General features: G+C 25.2%; 1 protein-coding gene across 5 annotated transcripts; it reads left to right on the forward strand.

The window, feature by feature from the left end:
- The first annotated feature begins 657 nt into the window (after window positions 1-657).
- On the forward strand, window positions 658-21570 carry LOC113555854 (rho GTPase-activating protein 190). 5 transcript variants are annotated; one of them, XM_026960420.1, is made up of 30 exons: window positions 658-1036; window positions 5125-5386; window positions 5464-5611; window positions 6846-6935; window positions 7175-7617; window positions 7840-8069; window positions 8825-9052; window positions 9333-9519; window positions 9593-9708; window positions 9778-9930; window positions 9995-10103; window positions 10178-10301; window positions 10367-10565; window positions 11004-11171; window positions 11250-11501; window positions 11578-11768; window positions 11835-11982; window positions 12056-12228; window positions 14002-14139; window positions 14979-15023; window positions 15128-15267; window positions 15554-15730; window positions 15793-15916; window positions 15981-16244; window positions 16881-17114; window positions 17182-17267; window positions 17998-18349; window positions 19143-19274; window positions 19801-19921; window positions 19985-21570. In XM_026960420.1, the coding sequence occupies exons 2-30, from the start codon at window positions 5216-5218 to the stop codon at window positions 20181-20183; spliced, it is 5142 nt and encodes a 1713-aa protein (XP_026816221.1). In that variant the 5' UTR covers window positions 658-1036; window positions 5125-5215; the 3' UTR covers window positions 20184-21570. The 5 variants fall into 5 exon arrangements, with proteins under 5 accessions (XP_026816221.1, XP_026816223.1, XP_026816222.1 ...); XM_026960422.1 differs by having other exon boundaries at window positions 14017-14139; XM_026960421.1 differs by having other exon boundaries at window positions 19816-19921; window positions 19985-21569.
- The last annotated feature ends 5085 nt before the right edge of the window (window positions 21571-26655 follow it).

Consider the following 26655-nt stretch of genomic DNA (forward strand, 5'->3'; position numbering starts at 1 on the left):
TCCGATTTTTTCAAAATTCCTTTTCTACTATTTACTATTTAGTACTAATTTTGTAAAGTACTGTCAATGTTTTTACTTTAGATTATTTTTACACAGATTAATAAAGAAAAATAATAGAGCTATATATGTAACAGCCCGCTCTAAAAAGTAAATTCATACTGGTTGCGCCTACGAGTCGACTTGATATACTTACATCGCTAATATTATTAATATTATTGCTATAATTGTCTACATTATACTAAACCAATATATGACTAACCTGATCAATGAGACAATGACGTGGACATTCGAAACTTACTACTGTTACAGTAGTACTGTACAATAGATTGTAGAGTAACAGTTTTATATGATTTTATAATAATTATAACTTATAAGCACTAAATAATGTGAATGCCTATTTTCGGAGTAGACCGGACTATTGGTGTAGTGGATACCTATTATAACAGGGTGTTGAACAGTCAATAATTTTCGGAGCCGTAGTACGCCGGCGAAGAGAATGTGGCCGCGTTTTATTCGCCGCCGCCGTAGTCAAGTTTAGTGGTACAGCTGCCGCTGCGTTTTGGTTGGCAACCATGCGCCGGGCTAATATTGATATCATTCGTCTTTGCAAATTTAATTTTTTTTTCCTCACTCGCCACTACCTGTACGGGAATGATAATAGTGCAAAAAGGCTTTGATAGCCAATGCCCGTGAGGAGCGCGATTCGATCTCGTCTGCTAAAATATTTTACGGGGCTCCGTGACAAACCGACCCGACAACGAGTCCCGCACCCGACCGACACGCACCGCCCCGAGGTCGCAGCCATCAAGCGAACCGCCCGCGCGGACACAGGACCTATTCGCAAGATTCGCAATAACTGCCGCCGCCGCTGACACCGCCGCCGTCGCTGCCGATCCGTGTTCGCGTATTTTGCCCGGCACCAAATCGATAACACACTTTCCAATTGGATCCGATTCCAATGTGCTCGCCAACCGCGCGATTCACGTCGACACGGTCTCGTTGCCGTGCCATCACCATCATCAATCATTGATTTCAGGTGAGTTTTATCTGAAAACTACCCCTTTCGCCTTGCCGTGGATTAGTGACGCGGCGGTGACGACTATGTCGATCGCCGTCGATGTCGTTGTTACCGGTCGTCACCGATCGTATTCCTTTTTTTTTTTCTATCGTTTCTCAATTAGTTGTTCGCGGTAAAACGCTTTTCCATTGTCAGGTAGGTACTAGGTACCTAGTATCATAGTTGTCACTCACACACACCCACACGCGCACACACACGCATACACATACATACACACTTACATACACACGCGCGCGATGAACAGCCATTATCACTTCTTGATATTGATTATTGACTCTAGAGAAACTTGTATGAACGAAAAAGTGTAGGTATATAATATATATTTTTCTTCATTATAATTACCATTTATGTGTTTATGCTTAATATATAACATAATTTTCTGTAATATGGGGATACTTAGTTACTATTGTTAAAAAAACTACTTGTATCACAAAATATAAGTCATACTTCATACTTAATTGTAAGTTTAAATTAAATTATTAAAAAATGTAAGATTATATTTTTCATAAAATCTAAAATATTATAATTTTTTCACTATTATCTATTTTCAAAGATCATCTAATCTTTTAAAGTATTTGTAATATCTTAACTATTATTTTTGTGGTGTGACAACTATTTTTATTTTCAACAGATCGTTTCACCTTGTTTTAAGTGTATATTGGTATAAAAATTATTAACTAAGTGCTTATACAATAGAGTTATCTCTATAATTTTTTTTTATTATTATCACATTATCTAACCTTATTTAATGATTTTACCAAATTTTTTACATTCAATTCTGTGTATTTTTAAATAAACATCTATTAATGAACAACATGTGTACCTAATTCTTCTAAATTATAGAAATCAACATATTTTTGTTTTGCTTTAGTCAATTTAATAATTACATAAATTCATAGGTGTGACATAAATGTAAAAAATGTAATTCACTGTATTAATTGTTTTATTAAATTTGACTTCAATGGTACTTTTAATGGATAAGAATAATTATTAAAAGAAGTTGTAAATAAGGGGATAAACATTTTTAATGAAATTGCAACTGAATTTTAACATAACAATAGATTATGTTATAATTTTTGTTAAGATTTAAGAACATTAAATTTATTATTTTTTATTTAAATAGCATAGAGTATGGTTTGAAGTAAACCTTTTTTCTTTCATTCTTATATATATTTTATATTAGAAGTACTTAACTATTAAACATAATTTTTTGGCTCAATATTTAAAATATATATAGAATGGTATAAATATTTTAAATAAGTTGTTAGGTAGCTTACAATATTTATTGTCAATTTTTAATTTTTTTTAATTTCATTGAATTTTACCTAGTGAAATTTTATTTTAAAATCTCGTAGAATATTTTTTTACAGTGCTAAAAATTTAACTACAAGATTAATTATTAATATGTGTTATAACTTTATCAGTATTAATTCTAGTATTAATATTAACTATACTAACCACTGTCTATTTAAGACGACACCCCCTTTTTCACAAAATAATTTGTAGATATTATACATTACACTTTTCCAATAATAATTATCCTCATAATTCTAATTTTAAATTATCAGACTTCACACTTAAACGTCCCCCAACAATCAGTTGTCATTTTTATTGTCAAAATGGCTATTGATAGCATAAATTTATGTAATGATTAGAAAATTTACTTATAATACTGTTAAGGAGCTTGTAGTTTTCTTTTTAATAGTCTAATTTGTAATAGGTACTACAGTCTTGTTAAGCATATTTTCTTTTAAAGTATTTGAATTTTAATATAAATACTTTTTAAAAGTACCTATTCAAAATACAAATACTTTTTTTTTAGTTTAATCATGGTATTAAATTAATTGTATGAATCACATGTAGATAATAAACCTTGTTTAAAGAACTTAAAATATTTAAATTAAATATATTATACAGAGTAATTTTTTTATCATGAACCACTCATTATTTCAAAAAGTAATAATGTTTTTGAAAACATTTTTTTACATAGTTTCAAGTTGTTAAAAAATCAACGTTTTTATTAAAAAATTATATTTTTAAATATTTTTTATCCTTAATTTTTTTTTAAGTTTTTCACTTTTTTGAATGACAACAGAATTTTAATTTCATATTCCAAAGCAGAATAATTTTTTAAGTAATTTGATACATAAATATTGAATTTATGATCAACTAATTACACATATTTTATACAGACTTTATTTATTATTAAAAATGTATGAATTTGATAAAACATAAATTCATTAAATATTTCAACTCTTAAACATTAAGATGGTGTATTTTATATTTATGTAAAAATATATATATTTTCACTGCAAAAAATATTGAATTAGTAAAATTAATCTTTGATTTTATTATTGTTATAATTATAATCCACTGCTGCGTTCGTTTGATGTAGCTATACATTACACAGTGTTAGAATGAAATTAAGAAATAAATATATAGATTAGTTAGTAATAGTAAAAACATTTTTTTTTAAATAAATTAAACAAATAGAAAAAAAGTGTGTATACACTACACAATTATAGATAAATGAATGCAAAGTATAGATATATTGTTATAGTGTGATGATTTGTTGGTGCTCGTTATACTAGGTTAATGAGATTTGAGATGTGTTACTGAAAGAAATTGGCTGAGTTTGATGATATTGCCTGGATCTGGGTTTAATATTTCTGCAAGGTGGTTAGGTATTTAAATCTTGGATAGTAATTGCATTTTTAATCATAGTGTACCAATGACTCATTTCACTATTTAATTGTTAGGTAGTGAAATTTGATTTATTTCAACATTATTCCTTAAATAATGGTAAATCTAATGAAATTCATGAATTTTATAGATTAAATTCTAATAAACTTATATCATTGGTTAATCATAGAATTGTTTTGTTTAACACTACAATACACCTATTATATATTATAATATAGACAATATAGTGTAAGTATATATATTTGTATTATATGTTAAATATAATATAGGTAAGTGCAACAGTATAATATATATTTTTAAAAACATTTAATAATTTTTAGTTAGTTAATAGCTACCACTTTTTTATGGGTAACCACCCACTTAAACTTAGTAAATGTAATTATTATACAGCTTAAAAAAATGTTATTTTAATATAAGAAATAATTTTTGTGGGGAGTTTTAGAGATTATTTAATTAGTAGATACATTTTAAAATTGATTTATTTAAACCTGACCTTTAAGGACAAATGTTTTTACCAAGGTTTTTTTTTTTTTTAATTTACATACTTACATAATATTATTATTCTTTATTTTAATACTTTTATGCGTGATTTTTGTTTCAAAATATATTTTAAAGATGTTTAAGAAGCATTAGTTCTACATTATTTTCTAAGCATTAATAACTAAAAATATTACCTAATATGTATAATCATTAAAAATAATTAGTGTTTAAAGAAAAGTTTTTATTGCTTTTGATGCTTTTATCAATTTTAATTAATATTGATGATACAAATTGTATAGTTCCTATATTTGTTTGATATATATTTAATTTTTAATATAAATAAATTTAAATAAATCAACACTTTACTAGTCCTAATAACAAAAATATATGATTAATATCTAGGGTTATTTGTAAACATATTTTATGAGCTCATTATTATTTAAAATTTAAAAAAGGATATTATTTTTTATAATTGTAAGATAAATAGAAATTTATTTAGTTAATAAGCAATAATAAAATATTGTTTTTATCAATAATAATTTGATATGATATATAAAATTATTTAGTGTAATATATAAATATTATGCATTGTTAATTAATTCAATTTAATAATTAAAACTTCAGATTTTTGTGAATACCTGTATGCCAATAAAAAAAAACTATATTAGATAGTTACTTATGTATTATTACTTATTAGTTTTAAAATTTAATTATTTGTCACTAATTAGATAGGTTCTAATTAGTAGTATTACATAATTTTCATAATTATATTTTTGTGTGTTAGGGAATTTTTAGCTATTTCTAAATTCTTTTATTAATTTAAATAAGATTTTAACCTAATAAAAATGTTATTTTTGTTATAGCCGCTTAGAAAATCTTAAATCAAAATGTTCTTTCCAATCGCCAATCTATGCCACATTGACAAAGCGCCAAAATAAATCTGAAGTCTCGGAAATGGCAAAGAAAAATGATACATCACGTTGGATCAATGTTTCAGTTGTTGGACTTTCAGGCACAGAGAAAGAAAAAGGAGCTGTGGGAATTGGAAAATCATGTCTGTGTAACAGATTTATGAGATTTTTTGCTGATGACTTTAATGTTGATCATATTTCTGTTTTAAGTCAGGTAATATTTAATATGTTTTTACTAATTAGCATTATTACTGAATTAAACACTTAACTTATACTTTTGTTTCTATTTAGTCTGATTTTAGTGGACGCGTAGTTAATAATGATCATTTCTTATACTGGGGAGATGTTACAAAAACATCTGAAGAAGGTGTTGATTTCACTTTTCAAGTCATAGAACAGACTGAATTTATAGATGATTCATCATTTCAACCATTTAAAGGTAAATTAATATTTTGTTTTAAATATATGTATGCATTATCAGTGATAAAACTAGGATAGTCAATTCAGTTGAAGTCAATCATACAACTTCTTTATGTATATATATATGTATATATTATCATTTATTCAGTTACTTATGGTGTTATATATATTTTTTAAATAATTTTTAATAAACAATAATATATACCACTTTTTTTTATTAAATAATTAATTTTTCTTTAATGTCCTTCTATTCTTATTTTTTTATTTTTATTTAATGAATAATTAAAAACAACTTTTAGCAATTTAAAAAAAAGTATCAAAAATAAAAAAAAATGAGTAATTGGATGAATTGACTACAATTTACAGGTAAACTTGATTCTTATTTTGAAACCACAGCAGGGGTATAATTTATACTATTTCAAGATAAATTTAAATTTTATTATACAAAATTAAATAAGTAGGTTACCCAACAAGAGCCAAAAACATAAAAAAAAAAGCAACTAATGAATGGTTAAGAATCAATTCTTATCAATATTCATTTTCATATAAAAAATCTGGTATTTATTATGAGAAAGAAAGTTTTTGTGACTTTTCTATAATGCTGACCATACAATTTAATATTAGAAATAAGTAAATTGGTAAGGAATCTAAATTATACTAAGGAAACGGACATTTTACAAATTGAATGTTAAGTACTATACACAAAAAGTATCAAGCTATATCTGTAGCAAGGAATTGGTTTTTTAAGATATGCTCTTTACCAAGCATGTCAAACTCAAATTATCAAGTGTAGGCCAAATATATTGAATAGTTTATTTTACATAAAAATTTAACAAAAAGAAAATGTATAACAAAAATGCAATTTTCTAAAAATCTAAGATAATTGTGACACTATATTAATATTTTACTTTCTTTTTTTTGTCCATTAATATTGGTAGCTGGAACGGTATGTTTGACATTCCTGCTCTGTGCAATAAGTTTTTTTAGCAGATTTATTTATTTTGTTTTGTCTTGCAGATTCAAATTGTTTTAAAGTAATAAAATACATTGCTAACTAGTACCTAGTAATTAAAATTAAAAAAATTGAGTTTACCCAAAAATTATATAAATAATCACAATAGTCAATAAAACTTGTTTTTCTTTTCAATATTGAAAAATATTATTTGGTACCAAAAATAATGTAGTAACTATAATAAAATAAACGACTATTAAGTTATTAATTATTAATATATGATTGTTTGTCAATTTTTAAGGAGGTAAAATGGAACCATATACCAAACGCTGTGCAGCCACTAAAATCACATCAGCCGAAAAATTAATGTATATATGTAAAAATCAATTAGGTATGTTATCAATTGTTAATATTTTAAAATAAAATATTTATCTTTAAGTATAAATTGTTATTGATTATTATTACTAATTAACCTAATGTTTTCATTGTAACCTATTCAGAGCTATTTTTTTAACAAACAACACTCATTATTTAGAAATCTATTACCATTTTTTTAAATGATGAGTGTTATTTGATAAAAGAATCATTCAGTATACCCATAATTAATTACTCATTTTAAATTTATTTCAGGTATTGAAAAAGAGTATGAACAAAAAGTGTTACCTGATGGTAAATTCAACGTTGATGGTTTTCTGTGTGTATTTGACGTCAGTGTAGTACCTAGTCGTAGTATAGAAAAACAATTAGAAGCTGTGACTAATATTTTAATCAATGTAATTAAAACAAAAAAACCTGTAGTATTAGTAACTACAAAAAATGATGAATTCAATGAAGCGTATGTTCGAGAAGTTGAAAAACTTGTATCCCGTAAAGAATTTAAGGGAGCTATACCAATTGTTGAAACATCAGCTCATCAGAATATCAATGTAGATACTGCTTTTATTGCTTTAGCTCATCTTATTGACAGATTTAAAGGTCGTACAAAAATAGTTCCTTATTTGGAATCTGTTCGTATGAGAAAAGAAGTCTTAGAAAATACCACTGATGCATACCAAACATTGATACAATCACAAGTAAATATAATTTCTTAAAGACAAATATTTTTATTGTTTTATAATATGTAAATACACAAAATATTGTTTTTTATTTATGAACTATCTAAATGTTGTTATGTATTATATTATTTTATTTATTTGCTACTTTCTTAATTCTTTTATGTAATAATTTTAAATAGAATATTTAAATTTTTTATTATATTCATAAGTATACGGTATTAATATTAATTTATTTTTTAGGTCACTGATTACCGTGCATTATGGAGTCAAACTTCAAAAAAAATTTCTACATGTGATGAGTATATTAAGTACAGAGACATATTTGGATCTGATAAAGCACAAAGACTTTTTCGAAGACATGTTAAAATGTTAAAAGATGAACAAGTATCTAAGAGAGTACAAAACTACATGGAAATGTTGCCTGATATTTTACAAGAATTGGTACCTGAAATTTCTACTTTGAAAGATGGGTAAGTATATATGTTTTATCTTAAAATGTGTAACCAATGTTAATCTTGCATCTTATTTATGAAAAAAAAAATATATAGTATGGTTGATTTTGAAGGTGTTTTTACTCTATACATATTCAATAAATAATAGATTATTGGCTTATTAATTTATCATTTTGTATACATATATTATATATAAGGTGTAACAAGACTATTATCAAACTTACATTACAAATGTTATTATATTTGTTAAATAGTTCTGTTACATTCTGTATATATAAAAAAATATCACATTGTATAATTAAATGTAGGTAGAACTTAACATTTTTTCATTGAGGTATTTTTTTATTATTATTATTATTATTTTTAAGATTTTCTTAAGATCTGATGATATTAAAGTAAGAGTACAGTTAAACAGAATAATGATAAAGTACAGGATTTTGTTGGATAAATCATAATCAAATTAAAATAATATTGAACTTATAATTTTATAATATGTTTATTGTCTGTTAGTTATTTATGAACTTTTATATTAATTATGATAATAATCAAAACTTTTTTTTGCTTTTAATATCATTGTAATTATTTGTACAGCTTGCATACATATTTATGTTGGTTACTCTTGATTTATTAATTTTATATAAGACATGTATAAACTATTGAAAGAACAAATATTTTAATTTTATCTTTGATCAAACACAAAATTAATGTGTAGTGGTTTTTATTTTTTTTTTTTAATTTTTACCTATTTAGTAATATATTTTTGTTTGTCTTAGTGATTGGCCTACTGTACAAAAACACATCAAAGAACATCCTGATTTTAATCATTATTTTTACACATGTCCTGATGATATTCCGTGGACAGAATGTGAGTTAGAGTTGCAAGAAGAAGGAAGTGAAAGGGATGAAAAAAGAATTCCTTGTGATGTATTAGAAACTGGAGAAGCTGAATCAGTATTTAAAAATCATGCTAATAATTTACAATTGGAACAAAACCGACAGGAGTATGTATCAAAAATTATAAGATAAATGTTGTTATAAAACAATAATTATATTACACATTTGGTAAAAAACAAATATTTATTGTATTTATGAATTTTATGTTAAATTAAGTAAAAAAAAAAAAATAATCCTTTAATAGTTTGTTTTCATTAATTGTATAAGTAGTCATTACTATTGGTTTTGTTTTTCACTATTCATATGTAATTACTATTGTTATTATATTTATGTGTTTTTAATTTTATTCTCTTAATAATATTTATTATTTTATTTTGTATAATTAAGATGGAAAAAACAATTTAAGCAACTATTACAAGAAGCTGGTTATGTAACTCCTGGTAAACCAATGTCTGAAGTTAGGGTACTTTTTATGGGCCGTGAATGCTTTGAAGCATTGTCACATGATGATTGCCAATATATTTATGACAAACACCAAAAAAGTATTATTGAAAAAGCTAAACATAATTTTCAGGTATATGACAAATATTAAAATTATATGGAAAAACAAACTATCAAAAATTATTTTCATTTATTTTTTAATACAGGAATTATTATTAGAGCACGCAGATCTCTTTTACCATTTCAAAAGTATAGCGCCCACGGGAACTATTACACAAGATGATATAAAAGAAATTACTGATGATTTAAAAGAAGATTCTAGGTAAATCAATTAAATATTTGTGTATTCTATAGTTGAATTAATTTATTAAAAATAATTTATTGTTTAAAGGTACAAAGCTTTAGACAGATTAGATCAAGATAGAAAGTTAATGCTTTTTCAACATTTGGGTTTCGTGCATTGTCCAATTAGAGAACACTGTCCAGCTTTTCCTAATTGTATGGATGCATTAATTGAAAAGCTTTTAAGTGATCGAGTTCAAAAGTAAAACTAAATTAAATATCTCACTTGTTTAATTTTTATACAATTTTTACACATTTTTTTTTAGACCTACTTCGGGTAATAATAAGCAATGGATGATTAAGTCTGATAATAATTTACATTTAGTAATATTAGGATCTAATGGTTTGGCAGATGAATTCTCTACCAAGTTGAAAGTAACTATATTGTTATGAATATATAGTATATATATGATTAAAAACAATATTAATGATAAATATAAACTTTTTAGGCACAATGTGATAATAAAGAATATGAATTAGACAACCAAATATATAAACTGAAATATCGAGTTATTAATGGGGATGTAAATTTGTCTCAAAACTCATTCCAAACACCAGATTTTAAACCCAATGGTAAATATTATGAATAATATATAATTTAGAAAATTTGTTATTTAAATATTACCAATAAATTGTAGGCTGTGTTTGTGTTTATTCAAATTCTGAATCATTTGAGTATATTCGAGATAGTCTTGAAAAGACATTATTATCCAATTTAGAAAAGGATGATAAATTGCCTTTTCAAGGTTTGCCTATAATTTTACTATACATAAGTGAATCTGGTATTGGACAGAAAGATTTAACATTGCAAAAAGAAGGCCAAAGTTTAGCCGACAGGTAAATTTTATCTTATTAATTATATTGTTAGCTTTTTGAATTTTTTTAGAATAAATTTGTTTATTTATATTGTAACATTATTTTATTATTTAAATTTAATTATTGTATTTTATCTCACCCTTTCACTGATATTAAATCAAATATGCCCGTGTTAATAAAAATTGAATAATTTCACACACAAAAAAAAAAATTGGTTTTTAATATCTTATATACATCAATTCAGGGTTTTCTGAAAATTATAAATAATAAAATTGAAATTAAAATATAGTTTTTAAAATTATCTCAACCTACGATTTATGAAATTATGTCTATACAATAAAAATTTTTTTTTTAAAACTTATTAGTTTAAAAAGTTTATTTAATAGGTTCAAATAAATTAATTTGAAATTTTAAGCTAGAAAACTGACGAATTAAATAATCTTGATTTTATAATTTTAGTTTACAATGTCCATTTATTGACATGCCTGTGGAAGATGGAGATTCGTCAATGTTTGATGCAGATTTAATTTCTAATGCAATGAAGCTGCTTGTTGAGAGTATAACTCATCGAATTGGATTTTTAAATGAATATCAATCAATTATGGACCCATCAGATCCAGATATACGGTATATTCCACAAACATTTGTGTTTATATTATTATAAATATTAATGGTTCTGTTTTTTTTTTGTTTTCTTTAATTTAGCATTATTATGTGTATGTTTTGTGATGATCCATATTCGGTCGAAAGTATATTAGCACCATTGTTGAGTCATCAATGTTGTTATTTGAGTGGAGATAGAAGTATAATTTTAGAAACATTTCTTGGATCTTCAAAGCGTAAAGTAGAAGTGATCATGTCCTCTTACCATGGTGCAAATGCTTTCCGCGAAGAATTAGTACATGGATTTATTTTATCATATTATGCTAAACGAAAAGCATCATTAGCTACATTGAAGTAATATTAAATAATATTTGATTTTAAAATGACATTGACCACCTATTAATTAAAATCATTATTCATTTTTCTCTAGTGGATTTTCTTGTAGTTCATTCTCCACCAATACTCCAAACTTGCCAATTCAAATAATGGCTGTTACTGAACCAGTAGGAACTAATTCATTTCATAATGACATTAGCCAGCAGTTACTTAATGATGGTAGTTCAATTGCTGACCGATTAAAAGCACAATTTGTTACATTAATAAATTCTTCAATGCATAAAAGTATATTATTCTTTTCATGATAATCTATTATATCACAAATACCTAATTATTATATTTTTTTTGAAGGTTCATTTTATACTCCTTTTTTCAAAGACGTTTGGGAAAAGAAATCAGAAATCGAACAAGCCTTCCACATGGAAGAACCAACAAATTACAGAAAAAATCCTTTATCTAAAATAGAATATTCCAAAATGAATCTCTCTTCACATGATGGGTAGGAATTTATTCTATCTAATTAAGTAAAAAAAAATAATTGCATTTTATGAATTTAATTCATGACATTTTAGAAGTAGTAATAATGTATATGGACGATTGCCCTGTGGAATAACTCAGGATGACGACAGTTATTCTTTAACACATTCACGTGAAAATCTTATGAGTCCAAGTGATGATAGTGATACATTTTCACCAGTAGACAATATGCTTCATGTCACTAATAATAATTTAGATAAACAACAAGGTAATATAACTATGATTTATAATTTTTATTATATTTAGTTATGTAGTTTTTAATAATAAAATGCCATTGCTATGTCATAAATTAAATGAAAAATATGACACATTATCTATTTACTATAAGATTTTTAATGGAATATACTTTCATCAGTTTTAGCTAAATATTGTTATATTGTTGTGTTCATTACTATATGATTGAATAGTATCTATATTTCAATAATTTAATTTTTGGAGTAAGTCAGAAATAGACATGGTTTTTGACCAATATAATTTTTTTACATTTTCATCAATATTAATTTATATAATAATATCTAGTAATCAAATTATACAACCTAATTGTTGTGTTTCTTATTATAGTACTCCATTTTAGATACACAACTACTCATATACCAGTAATTAGTGTTGGTCAATGATATATTTTTAATTATCAGAATCATTTTTCTTCTATCGTAGGTTTGCTACAACAATAAGTTACATTTTATGTAATTTAAGTGCATTAAAAGTATAGAACATATTATATTATATCATGAGTGTATATTAATTATTATATATTAACTTATAAGTATGTAATGTATATTCAAAGTATTTCTTCTTCAAACAGTTTTTCCGTCAATGTTTCAGAATTTAAGTTCAATTTGAAATATGAATTCATGAATTCAGAAATAACAATTGATTGAGTTGTCCAAGAGATAATCTAGGAGTATTACTATGTTTGAAGATGATTGTTCTTGCTTCACAGTAATCGTTTACAAGTTACTCTTGTAGCCACTATTTTTAAATATTTTCTGGCTAAAAAATTGGAATTTAATTTAGATTCAATTGTTTGACTATGATGGGCTATTTTTTTTAAATAATATATTATCATCTGCCATAATTTATTATCTACTATTATTTATTTATAATGCTATTTACTAGCGATATTTTATACGATTAATTTTTGGATATTGATATTGATATTGTTGGCCAATACTACCAGTAATTCTGGTGATAGGAAATTAATTTATTTAAAACTTAAACATATTCAATTAATATTATATATTTTTTTTAACTATATATGTTAAGTTTTTTTTTATTATAATTATAAACGTCATAATCGTCAATGTCATTTAGTTTTTAAAATATTAGTTACAACTATTATGTCATGGTCAAACCCTAATAATTGGGAATCTTAAATTAAGTATGTATACTCTTTGTTCAGATAATGTGTTAAAAACAGAAATTCTTTGAATTGAATACAAATTAATTTTAACTTAATTATACTGTGGTGACAATGTAAATGAGGTACAGAAGTAAAATGCATTTGTATTTAATTTTTAAGCTTAAATATTTTAGATTAATATAAAAAATGTGTGTTTTGCCAAATAATAGATAACAAACAACAATCTATCAACAATAATAATTAATATAGTTATGTCTTTAAAAAAAAAATTGGTTTTAAATTTGCATTCATATGGATATATTTGATTTTCAACTGATTATTTATAATATAACACTTAAAAAAAAATTGCTTGTAATAAAAGCTCTAAGCTATTAAAATGATGGTTTAAGGTTTATCTAATATTAAAGATTATTTATAAATATTCAAGAAGTTTGATAACTAAAATATATAAAAAAAATTAATCGAAATATATTATTACATTTATTGTTCAAGGCATGTAAAATCTATAAACATTAAAAAAATATTTTTACCGATCAGCTAATTACCATGATTAATAAGTTTACTATTAAATAAACACAGGGCTGTTTTAATACTGATAGTCTATACATTTACGCTTAGGTGGTGGTATTACAGGCTTTCAGGTGTTTCCTCGACCTACAACACCACCTGAACCCGCACCACCAGACCACGCCGGACTTGGTATCAACAACAATTCACAGATGATTGCTTCAAACTCCAGTCTTGATGAAATCACATGTAACACAAATAAAATTCTTCAAAATTTTCAATGTGGTTTCCCATTTATAATTAACAAATCATTATTTAGAAATAAAATGATTGCTCAATGCTCATACACATTTTAACTTCTTAAAAATTTATTAATCAGCTTTTTTATCATTTCTCTCATAAAATGTACATGTTGCATGTTATGTAGTCATACATTTAGTTTTCTTTAAATTTATATTTATGTTTTTATTATCTTTTGATAGCATGCTTTTGACCCCGCATATGTTAAAATTCATTTGTACATACAAACTGTGATTACAAAAAACTAGAAACCAACATTTTAAACAATTTAGAGCAAATAATGAAAAACGATATAAATATTGTGTATATTTAGCACCTGTACAATCTTTAATTTCATATTACACTTTATTTAACTTATTTTTAAATTTGTGAATTACTATATTATAATTATTATATTCAATCATAACATACAGACAACCCTATAATATTATTTAATAATATTTATTTCTTTCTGCTAAAATTATACTAAAAATGGTAAATTGGTTTCTAAATTATACAAAACAAATATTGTGTATACAATATGACTTTATATTATTTTATGTTTTATTTAGCATTAATAACTGTAGAATTAGTTTGATCCTTGTCCACCCTTTTAGATTCATTATTTTCATCCTTGATCTGAAAATATTATTATAACTAACATATCTTATGATTTTTACTTTATATTAGTGTGATAAGTATGCTTGGTAATTTATGAAACATAATTTTACATTAAAACTATAACTTAATAATTCTCTGAATTAAAATTTTAAAAAATAACCAAATTCTTGTTTGTTTTTAAAATGCAGCAGATGTTAGTGGATCGAGAGAGTCATTAGCAACACATGACTCAGGTAGTGTTGTATAGAAGATACTAAAAATTTTTTAGAAAAAGACACAGTTCTATTATTTATATTATTTAAATAAACAAATTTTAATTGTAAATCTACATTTTCAGGATGGGTTGATGATTCTGTATTTATGCAATGTGCTCCAAATAATGAAAGTCTATGGATAAATAATTATTCTAAACATGCTTTCACTACTGGACGCCATATGTCTAAGTCTCGGATCAAAAATAGCAATCATACTATGAAGGTAAAAATAATTAATGTGTATTGTATTTTTGATTTAATGTATTGTTAGCAACAGTGGTATATTTTTTCTGATAACATTCATTAAATTTGTTGTGTATAAAATAATCATCTCTATCAAATATTACTGTTTACTATACTTTTTGAAAAGTTTGATTGAACTTCATGTTTACTAATAATTATATGATATGTATACAGAATCCTACTTTAAAAGTTTAAAAACCACTGCTCTGTTAAATCTACATTAGTTAATAATCATATTATATTCTATATCCAATATTATTTCATAGCAACCTGGTAAATTAAATATGAAAGATTATACACTAGTCACAGATGCTATCTCACGAATGAATCTTATAAGTGGAAAAGAGCAATATAATCGACCATATAATAGTGGTAGTTCATCTTATAACTGTGCACCCTTAGCAACACCAGAAAATGTAGATTTGGGTTCTGAATATGCTCAGGTTTGTATTAAAACAAAAGTATTTTAAAATGTGTATTCTTACAATATTTAACTATTTTGTAGGTAAAAGATGCAATGCCAGGGCATTATCCATTTGATGGAGACTATTCATATACATTGGTTCAAGATAACCTTGCTGCATCAAGTAAACATAAGTTAAGGCACCGTAGAGAAAAAGGAAGGCCAAGTATGTTATTTATTTTCATTAAATTATAACTAAATTATTTACATGGACTTTGATATTTATATAGATTACTCAGACTCTGATAGTGATTGGAGTTCAATAGAAAGGCGTGAACCATTATATAATTCATCCAATGATACATTTTCAAAATTATCTCGTAGATCAGCTACTCAGAAACGTTCCAAGAAAAAGAGAACTGCCATTCCTGTTGCCACACCCAAAGTTCCATCATTTAATATATCTTCTAATGGATGTAGTATGAATTTTAACTCTCTGTCAGGACAGCTAGGTACTTTTTACTCAGAAGATGCTAATAGTGAAATTAAAAATGGTATGTGTTATAGTTTTTTTTTTTTTAATATACGAGGCATATTCGAAAAGTAAGTGCCATTTATCATAAAATTGTATTTAAGTTTTTCCGTGACAATTGTGTAGACAGTAGTACGTCCAAGGTTAGGAAATTCATTAGCCAGGGCATTAATCGTAAACCAACGATCAAATCGCAGTTTTTTGGTTCATTAGAGAAGCAATTTCATCAGTTTGCATACGGGGCCTACCACTCCGCTCTTCGTCATGAACATTTGTTCGTCCATTTTTAAAATCACGACACCATTGTCTAATCTTTTCTTCACTCATTACAGTAGGTCCATAAACCATGCATAACTCTCTATGAATTTAAGCAGCTCAAGATCTTTTTGCACACAAAAATCTTATTACAGCTAGCGGAACAGCGATTATCGCGGACATTGTCTACTGTACGCACAAATAGGAAAATTACTATTGAACCAAAACAACACCTGAAATAAATGTACGAGTAGTGCACGTACAAATTTGTACAAGTTTAAACGTGTTACGACTTGTCGATTTGGAAATATAAGCGAATGGCCCTTACTTTTCAAATAACCCTCGTACACACATATATATATATAATTTTGATCATTTAAATTTCATTACAATTTATTTTTAGCCAATAACATACCAACACCCCACCACCAACCCAATTCAGATTCATCAACTGATAATTCTGATGATAAACCTAATGTTTGGGTTCATCCCTCTGTTAGATTAATGGAAAAAAGATCTTTACGATATAAACGTAAACAAATGGTTGCTCCACAACCCCCAGTTATACCATCTGGTGCTCTTAGTAATAAAGATTGTCATAACATAACTGAAAGTGAAACAATGTATTCTACTAGATGTGAGTAATATACTTTTTTTTAAATGTTTATATATCTTGTTATACTTATTTAATATTTTTTTTATAGCTTCTCACATGCATGACATGAGTTATAATTTTGACGAAGAATCTAGTTTGGATGTATCTTCACCGAGATGTTTGAACTCTCCATCAGTTAGTATTAAATTTCTGTTTATTGTTTCAGATAACTACAAGTCATGAATTTTTTTTTATATTTTGTCGGTTTGGTGTTAAAATTGAAACTCGCTAACAGTAAATTTTTCATTTTTCTGATTATTGCGCATTATTGTGTAGAATTACATTTTCTACAATTTATGAAGAGGGGTTCTAATCTTAATTTTCTATTTTTAACGGCTTATTTGAAAATATTGTGAATTCACTAATAGTAAAATTCTAATAATAAAAATATAAATGTCACTAATAATGTTATGAGTTTTATCATTAATCCTATAAAATAAAATATCAAGGTTTAAAATTCACTAATGGATTACTTCAAAAAATCTTTAAACAGCATTTTTTAATATTTTACTATCTGATATTAAAAAGTTTTCACACTCAGTCAACAATTTGATGTAATACACATTAAATTTAATCCAGAACAATTAAATATGTTAATAGTTTTCAAAATTTTTGTTTAAATTTTATATGATTTACCGTATATTCTAAAATTTTAGAACTTATACATTTTTAAAAGCAAACATGTTTGAATTCTAACATATAATTAGTATTAAAATATTTCATTAAAGTTTTAATTGTATGGTATTATGGAGAATTTATGAGTTTTCATACATTTATTGTTTCATGATTAAATTGAAAAAATAATATCTGACTTGGTTTAAACCAAAGAAATATATTTTTAAAATAAATATTACATTATTTCCAGGCAATTGGCAATTTAAAAGGAAAAGAAGATGATAAGTCCATAAGAAGAAAAGAGAAACAAAGAGCTAAAGAAGAGATTAAGTTGGAAAAAAGAAGATTAAAAGAAGAGAAACTCAGAAAAATTGCAGAAGAGAGAGAAAAGAAAAAGAAAAGCAAAGTTAAAACTAGTGGTTCACCAATGACACATCAACCAACACTAGAAAATTTTGTCCAGTCTGAAAATAATGTCATTCCATTATTATTAGAAAAATGTGTTAAATTTATTGAAGTTGAAGGATTGGATTCCGAAGGTCTTTATAGGGTACCAGGAAATCGATCGCATGTTGAACTTCTATTTCAAAGATTTGAAGATGGTTAGTATAGTTAATTTTAAAATTTAAAAATAATTTAAACAAAAAATAGACAAAAATATTAATAGATTAACAGTCATTTTGTGAAAGAGTTTTTATAGTGCCTCAAATTGTAAATTAGTCCTTTGTATTTTGTATTTTAAAAAGTAAACTATATACTATATTATAATTATATAAGTTTCTTTCTCTAGTTTTTGCTGCCTGTACAACATTCGCCATCTGTTTATACTCTGCATCATTTTTTCCAATTATCTACTGCCTTATACTTTTGATCTTCCTCAATTACATTAATCCGCCTTTCCCTAAGTTTTTTGCAAGTTCTTAATTTCTATAATAATGCTTAAATAGCAGTTTCTTTCTAGCTTTTTATGTCCAAATCCATTTAGTCATTGTTTTATGAAAAAATTGTCACTAATTCAATGTCTACTATAAAGAACAATTTATTAATGTCTTTTTTGCTTATTATTTGTTATTTTTCATAGACAAGGCCCATATATTCTTCCCTATACTTTATTTTTGAACGTCCTCAATCTTTTTTCCGTCTGTTTGGTTGTTGACTATGCTTCGCAATAAAAAAACCCATATGTAAGGGTTGATTTCATTTTAGCTATACATAACCTTGTGTTAGTTTTTCTAAATAAAGGTTTGGATTTAAAATATTTATACATTTACTTATTATTATTTTTCTTAGAATAATCTTTGAAATATTTAACAACAATGAAAAATTCATGAAACTATGTTGTTTAAGATTTTATTTTTGCAATTAATTTTTAATTTGAGCTGTTATTTTTTTTAGACAATGACATAAATGTTACAAATCTTGATATACCAGTTAACGCTGTTGCAACTGCGCTAAAAGATTTTTTCTCAAAAAAATTACCACCATTATTTACTGAAGAGTTAATGGATGAGTTAGAAGATTTATCAGGTAAGCATTTTCATATTATTATTTATGTTACAGTAAAAATATGAATAACATATTATACAACTTATACTTAAGTATTGAATATTATAATAATAGATAACATTAAATTGAAACATTAGAGCCTTAATTGATTAATATATTATGTGCAGCTTAAAATTTTTTTTTATTTCATAACATTGGAAGTACTACTGTTACTCAATTTTTTTCTGATATTCATTATTTTACTGTAACTAGGAATGAAATGATAAGTGACATCTGCCCTGCTGTTCTATAGGTATTAACCTTAAACTTATTATTTATATTGAATATTTATAATCAAAAGTTTAGTCATATGATAAGTTTTTTTTCAATTTTAAATCATGTAAAATTGACAATTATAAAGTTCATTAAAATGCTTGAACTTTGAAACAAAAAGATAGTTTTTCTATTGAACAGTTAGGTTAAGTCAATTGAACCAGTTCACTCCTAAGTATAGCATAGGTATAAAATAAAATAAAGTATTAGTTACTATGCTTAAAACATTACCTAGATTTTTTTGTTTCAGTTAAAGCTGATAGGAGTTGCCGTTTAATGGCACTTCGGAACCTTTTGAAAAAATTACCTGACGTAAACTTTGAAATTCTGAAATTTATATTTCGTCATTTTGTAAGGTAATGATCAGATTGTATTACGTTTTTTGACTTGGTATTATAATTAATATTTATTTTTATTAGGGTTGCTGAAAATTGTAAAGCTAACAGCATGGACTCAAAAAATATAGCTATATGTTGGTGGCCTACTCTATTACCTATTGAGTTCAATGATATGGGACGCTTTGAACAATTACGGCCCCATTTAGAAGACACTGTGCAGACAATGATTGACCAATATCCATTTTTATTTTGTGGCAAAGACGCATTTGTCATGGTATGAAATGTGCATGACCATTATAAGTAATGGACAAGAAAACATCAAATATTTTAATATTTATAATAATAAATAAAAATAATTTTGTCCACGTATAATGTGTAAATCACAACTAAAATAATCCTAGCCAAAGATAAAAGTTATTTGTGTTGTTTTTATATCTAGAATAATGTATTATTAAGTAAAATACATGTTTGCTATAAATGATTTTAAAAAGAAAACTGCATTATAATGTATTGTAGTTTGACGTATCTAAACTGGCCAAGTTTGACAACTATTATTTAAGCCAATTAAATAAATACATTAAATAATATTATACAAAAAGAAAATTAACTTTGGTTAACTAATTTTTTCTCAATAATATACAATTTACTAGATAAGTTTATAGTGAGCTAAGTTAGTGTGAATTTGAATGTTTTTATACAACCAATTTGTCTATGGTGCTTATAAAATTAGCTATATTTAGTTGCAAAGACAAATAGTTCATTTTCCTTAAATATATTTAATTGTTAATCAATAATTGTAAATGTAATTAATTTATCCATTTTTTTTTTTATACTTTACTTTTACCAATGATTTAGCCAATGTTTATTTTTGTTTATTAATTTTAATTTTGATAAAATACGCTATTTCTAACAATTAGTTTTACAGTTACAACCCCAATACTTGTTAAATGCAGAAGTTAATATTAAGTTAAATTTATATTATTTAATTATCATAAAATTATCTTTATGGCTCTAATTTCCTTCCTTGCCTTTTTTTTTTTTAGCTTAAACTTTCTAGTCACTTCTTTAATATATCAGTCAATATTTTTTGATAGATTTTAATGATATATAGTTTGTAATTTTCCTAAATATCTTTAACTAAAATTTGAATATTTTTGTACTATATCCCACTTCGTATTAGATTTCACTGTTATTTTCCATTATTTGATAGTGTAACCTATTCTTGTTTATTGCGCTGATTATTTTATTTACATTTCTTATGTTGTATAAAAAATACTTATGTATAATTTATATGTATTATCTTCAACTAGGTTTAGTTCTCCCTTTAAATTATTTATTATTATTGAAATCTGTAATTAATAGAAAATAAAATATTATTTTTTTATGTTATAGGCCTTTCTATAGTATTTGTGTTATGATATCTTCATGATTAAGTTAAGTTTTATTTAAATTTACCTGCTAGTCTTCATTGGAACTATTTATAGGAATTGATACTGCATTTTATATATTGTTTTAATTTTTAAATCTCTTATACATCTGTCTTTTAGATTAAGTATAAATGTTATAAATTATTGAACAAATATTTCACTTCTGCATATTTTCTCCCAAATTTAATTAATATAATTATTGTATCTTATTAAACAATATTTTCAATAACCATTTTTTTCCAATATCAGTGTTAATCTTTTTGAAAAAAAATTATAAGAAATTCCTTTTAAGTTTTTTTTTTTTAAATACATTTTTATGTTTCATTTTAATCACATACTTCAAGTGTGTAAGATGTTATTATGTTTGCAGTTTTTATACATAGACAAAATTAATTAATAACCTAAAAATAATATTCTATCTTTTGCAATATTGTAATTATATTTTATATATTTTTTGTGAATTTAATTTGTATGCATAAATAGTTATTAAAAACAAAATTACGCACATTTATATTAATGGCTACAAGGTAAGATGATAAATTCATACAATAATCAATGTGCAACTACTGTTCTAAAATTTAATATATTGGTTCACACAAATATTAAAAATATTAATTTGTTCCATTTTTTAAATTTTTTTCCCTCCCTCCAGCTATTAATTTTTTTATTATTATTATTATGTATTTTTAAGTACCATAAATGACTTGTCAAACTTATCCCCCTTCCCAAACACTTATTATAATAAAATAATATTATGTCCAATTTATACATTTTTAATGTGACTTTTTTTTTATATAATAAATGTATGTATTATTAAGAATATTAATTAACAATAATTTATTACTACTATATTGTTGATGCATTATTCAAGTAATGTTGCTTGCGTCAGTTCAGCATTAATTGTTTATCAACATCTAATTATTGATAACATTTGGCATCTACAGTATGCATTTTTGTATAATGCATACAATAGTCTATTATAATAAAATAAATATAGATTAATATACTGAGCTGATGCAAGTTTTAAGGAGTTGTATTATTTATAGAACATGGACTATATTTCTAGTCATAAAGAATTATATTTCGTTAATTTAATATAAGTATCTCAGAATGATTTGGTTGTTATTATTCCCTTTTTTTCCATTTCACGAGCATATTTTTTTCCATCAAAATGATAATTATTATACATACCATTTTTATTAATCAGAATTTTTGAGTAAATACGAATATAAACGCAAGTTGAATTATTCATATTTTTTTTTTTTTTACTTCTTAAATTTATGTTAAATAGGAAAATGATAAAAATGTAACTCAATTGTAATGAGTAGGTGGATAATTAAGCTAGCTTTAACATAAAATATTAATGAGAGAGATCCAATATCACACCCAAACGTTATAACGATTTGAATCCACAAAAACGTCGACTTGAACAGTCCCAAAATTTCTATTTTTTAACTTTTCTCCAAAATTATTATAGTTAAATTTGGATAATAGCTCATTAAAAGGGGATTAAAATAAATATTTAATTTAAATTTATTAAAAAAAAAATAAAAATAAAAATGTAAATGTAAAACCATTTAAGTCATTTAAATAATAAACAGTCATAATAAAAAATAATTACATACCATGGACGTTTTTCTCGTGACGTTTCATGTTAGACTGATCATTAAACTTCAAAGAACATACACTACATGAGAAATGCACGCCGTTGTGTGTTTTTTGATGTCTAATCAAATTGTCCTTACGTGAAAATACACATGGACACTGCTTGCATTTAAACATATTGAAAAGGGTTTAAATTAAAACGAAATTAAAGAAAAATATAACACTGAAAAATAAATATCTCCGATTTTGTTAGAGGTATTTCAGTTCGATCGATAAATATGCGTGTTCATCGGTAAAAGACTGAAAGTCTAAAAACGTACGAAATGAGCCTTGGCTATTATAGGTAGTCAGGAATGTCTCTAATTGACACATTATTTGGTGGACAAAAATACCTGTTTTAATAAAAAAAAAAGGGCATTCAGTGTACGAATCAAGTATTTTCAAAATTGTCTAACGACAAGCTGTTAGTTAATATAATAAGTGAAAATAATGTCCCTTAATGACAGAGCATTTTGCTAAAGAGGACTGAACATTATTTCTTTATCAATCAGACATATTTAGCGGTGTCCGGCAGAAGATCCATTATACGATGAACATAAACCTAAAATGACAAATGTGTACAGAAAACCTATACATTAACATTCCGACATACCGACATTCCAGGTTATTATTTCTTCAATATTAATTAAACGGGTCATATCATAATGTCGATGTGGTTTTCCTATATATTTTATTATCGGCTATTTAACATAAAACCAATATTATTAAATACTTTAAATCGTTAATAACTAACGAGTGTATTTTGAGTTTTTAATAATAGACGAGTGAGCTATATGTAGAATGTCGATCAACAATGTTCAATTGACATTCTATATATTTTATGTACAGTTGGAAATCTTGGAATGCATTCTGTATATTTTGAGAATATAAATAAAACACCAGTATTGAAAAAAGTTTTGATAAAATGTTATTAAACAAAAAATAAATAAATTAAATACGAAAACGAAAACGAAAACAAAAAACAATTATAAAACTATAACGTAAAATCCCCCACCAAAAAAAAAAAAAATAATATTATAACAAAATCAAAAACAAAAAATAAATAAATTATACAACGAAAAAAAATTATAAGAATTATATTTCTGCTAAAAAAAAAAAATTGTTATGTTTACAAAATTTATCGTGAATATAAAGTTATAATTTGTAAGAAAAAGTCATTCTTGGTTAAAACTTAATATTATAAAATAAAAATAAATAAATTATTATTATTTATAAAATAAAAAACAGCTTGTTTTATTTATTTTAATTTTTTATTAGTGTCTTTATTTTGTACTTAATAATTACTATTTAGTATTTGTTTCAATGCGTATGAGAACATTTTTAACTTTGATTTTTAGATGTTTTTTACACTTATAATTGTATGTTAAACTTTTGAGTTTAGGATTATTTTCATTATTTACTCTAGAAATAGTGTTTCCCGTGCATTTAAAAAATTTAAAAGCATTGAAATTTGAAATTTTGGATTTCCTAATTTTTATACAAATTATAATTGGAATTGAAATACCTATTAAGAACAATTACTTTTAACTACTTTATTTTTTATCTACATTGCGTGATACTGTAATAACTAACATGAATATAAAAAATCGAAAACGATTAAACAAAAACTATATTTTTTAAATCAATAAGATAATAAACAATAACGAATAAATATTAATAATATTATATTATATCACTATAATAATACTGATATACTCTTTCGTTCAAAAAAAAAAAATCAAGAAGATCTGATAAGTAGTTCCAAAGTTTACCCCGTACAAAGATTTTCATTTCACATTTATATAGTTAGATGGCGTAGTAAATACAATACTTGATCAGCTATCTCTGAATGAGTAATTTCTTACGTACTAACACACACACACACGTACAGCGTACATACTAAAGGAAATAAAGAAATCTCTGACCTTACGGTCAGAGTCGAGTATTTCGAATTCTGACATTATTAAGTTGAGGTAAATTATTCAATAGAAAAGAGAGCAAGTAGAGATGTGTGAATTAAAATCTTTAAAATTTACGGAAATTCTTTCTCTTAATAACCGATCAGGTATGATTGAATATTGGATTTTGGATAATTTATTAATATAGTACTTTTATTGTAATCTATGCTTTGATCATATTACAAGGAGCGGCTTCACCAAAGAGCAGTAAGACTCTACAAGACGTCTCCATGACAAATACCGTCCGCCCTAAAAGAAACACTGATTGATCGAATCTGTTGGTAATATTTGAATAATTTCTTATGTCTATAACTTCCTACCTAATAATTAATACGCTCTTTTAGTTGGTGGGTTTGGATTGTTCGGTTATCTCCCTACAACCACACCTGTGGTCTTTATTGGGACCCAACTTTTATTTTTTGGCTTTATCAAAAACCTTAAAAATGCAATACAAGACGATATAAATTATTGTTATTACTGGGATAGATAAAAATAAATTGATAAATACGATATTCTAGTATACTTTTAATGATTAGTTACAATTAATCGAGTATATATTATTTTCACATCATTGCGCGTGACAAATATCGGCATAAGTCTATGTAGTATTGCTGTATCGCGTGAATCACAATCACAACTGCACGATGTGATGGAAATCTTTTAACTATATAAATATTTGTACGGATTACTAAACTACTCATCAGATCTTCTTGATTTTTTTTTTTAACGAAAGAGTATATTACGGGGGAGGTTTCTATCGCAATAAAATTTTGTCTAAGAAACTTCGAAATTACAAACCATAGTATTCGCAAATCAAATTTAAACGGGAATAGCTATTTAATTAATTATTTCAAGATATATCGAGACTATTGAGTGCAAACAACAAATTTCAATAATTTATAAGCAATATAATATTATTAATATTTATTTGTTATTTAATAATTGTCCTTAAACGATTACAACAATAATAAAACAAATAATACCTAATATAACGATATCAATAAAGTTGTTGGGCAAAATCGATCAACTTGAGAGTACATTGTAGTACTATACCACTTAAGTACCTTAGTACTATATTATGCTGTAGTGTGTCATAAAAAAATACCGGAACAGTGTAGTAGAAGACGATTTCGGAGTTCGCGGTACCAGGGTCGCATGCGTCAGCCACTACTCTCTAGTCACTACTTCAGTTTTGACGTTGTGGGCGCGTAGCAGCAATACTCGTAGTTTTAACGGTCACGAACATGACCATCACTGCATACGATCCTGTTACATATATTTCAATCATTCGCGTCTTAAACGGTGTACACAAATACAGCAAATACACAAAAGAACTTCAAAACTCACGCTGTTTCGCAACTGATTCATACTATACTCACGTATGTATTAAATTAATATTGCTCATAAGCAGTGCTGGGGTTGCAATAAAAAATTGTAAAATATGCATTTTATTTACCGAAATACGCAAAAATATGCATTTACATTTTTATAAGATGTAAAACAAAAATATAGTTACAAATAAACTATTTGTTTATTGAAATACATCAGTGAGATCGGCTGTTTGTATGATCGAGAAATAAAATAAAATAAAATCTAAAATTCACATTCAATAGTGGAAATACGTGTTACCGTACTACGACCGCATACTTTTTTAAATTTTCGATTCCAAACGATCGGCGATTGGATCGTAGTATTGATTTATATTGACTGAAGATGTCTAACA

The sequence above is a fragment of the Rhopalosiphum maidis genome, chromosome 3 (assembly GCF_003676215.2).
Source record: "Rhopalosiphum maidis isolate BTI-1 chromosome 3, ASM367621v3, whole genome shotgun sequence".
Taxonomy (NCBI): domain Eukaryota; kingdom Metazoa; phylum Arthropoda; class Insecta; order Hemiptera; family Aphididae; genus Rhopalosiphum; species Rhopalosiphum maidis.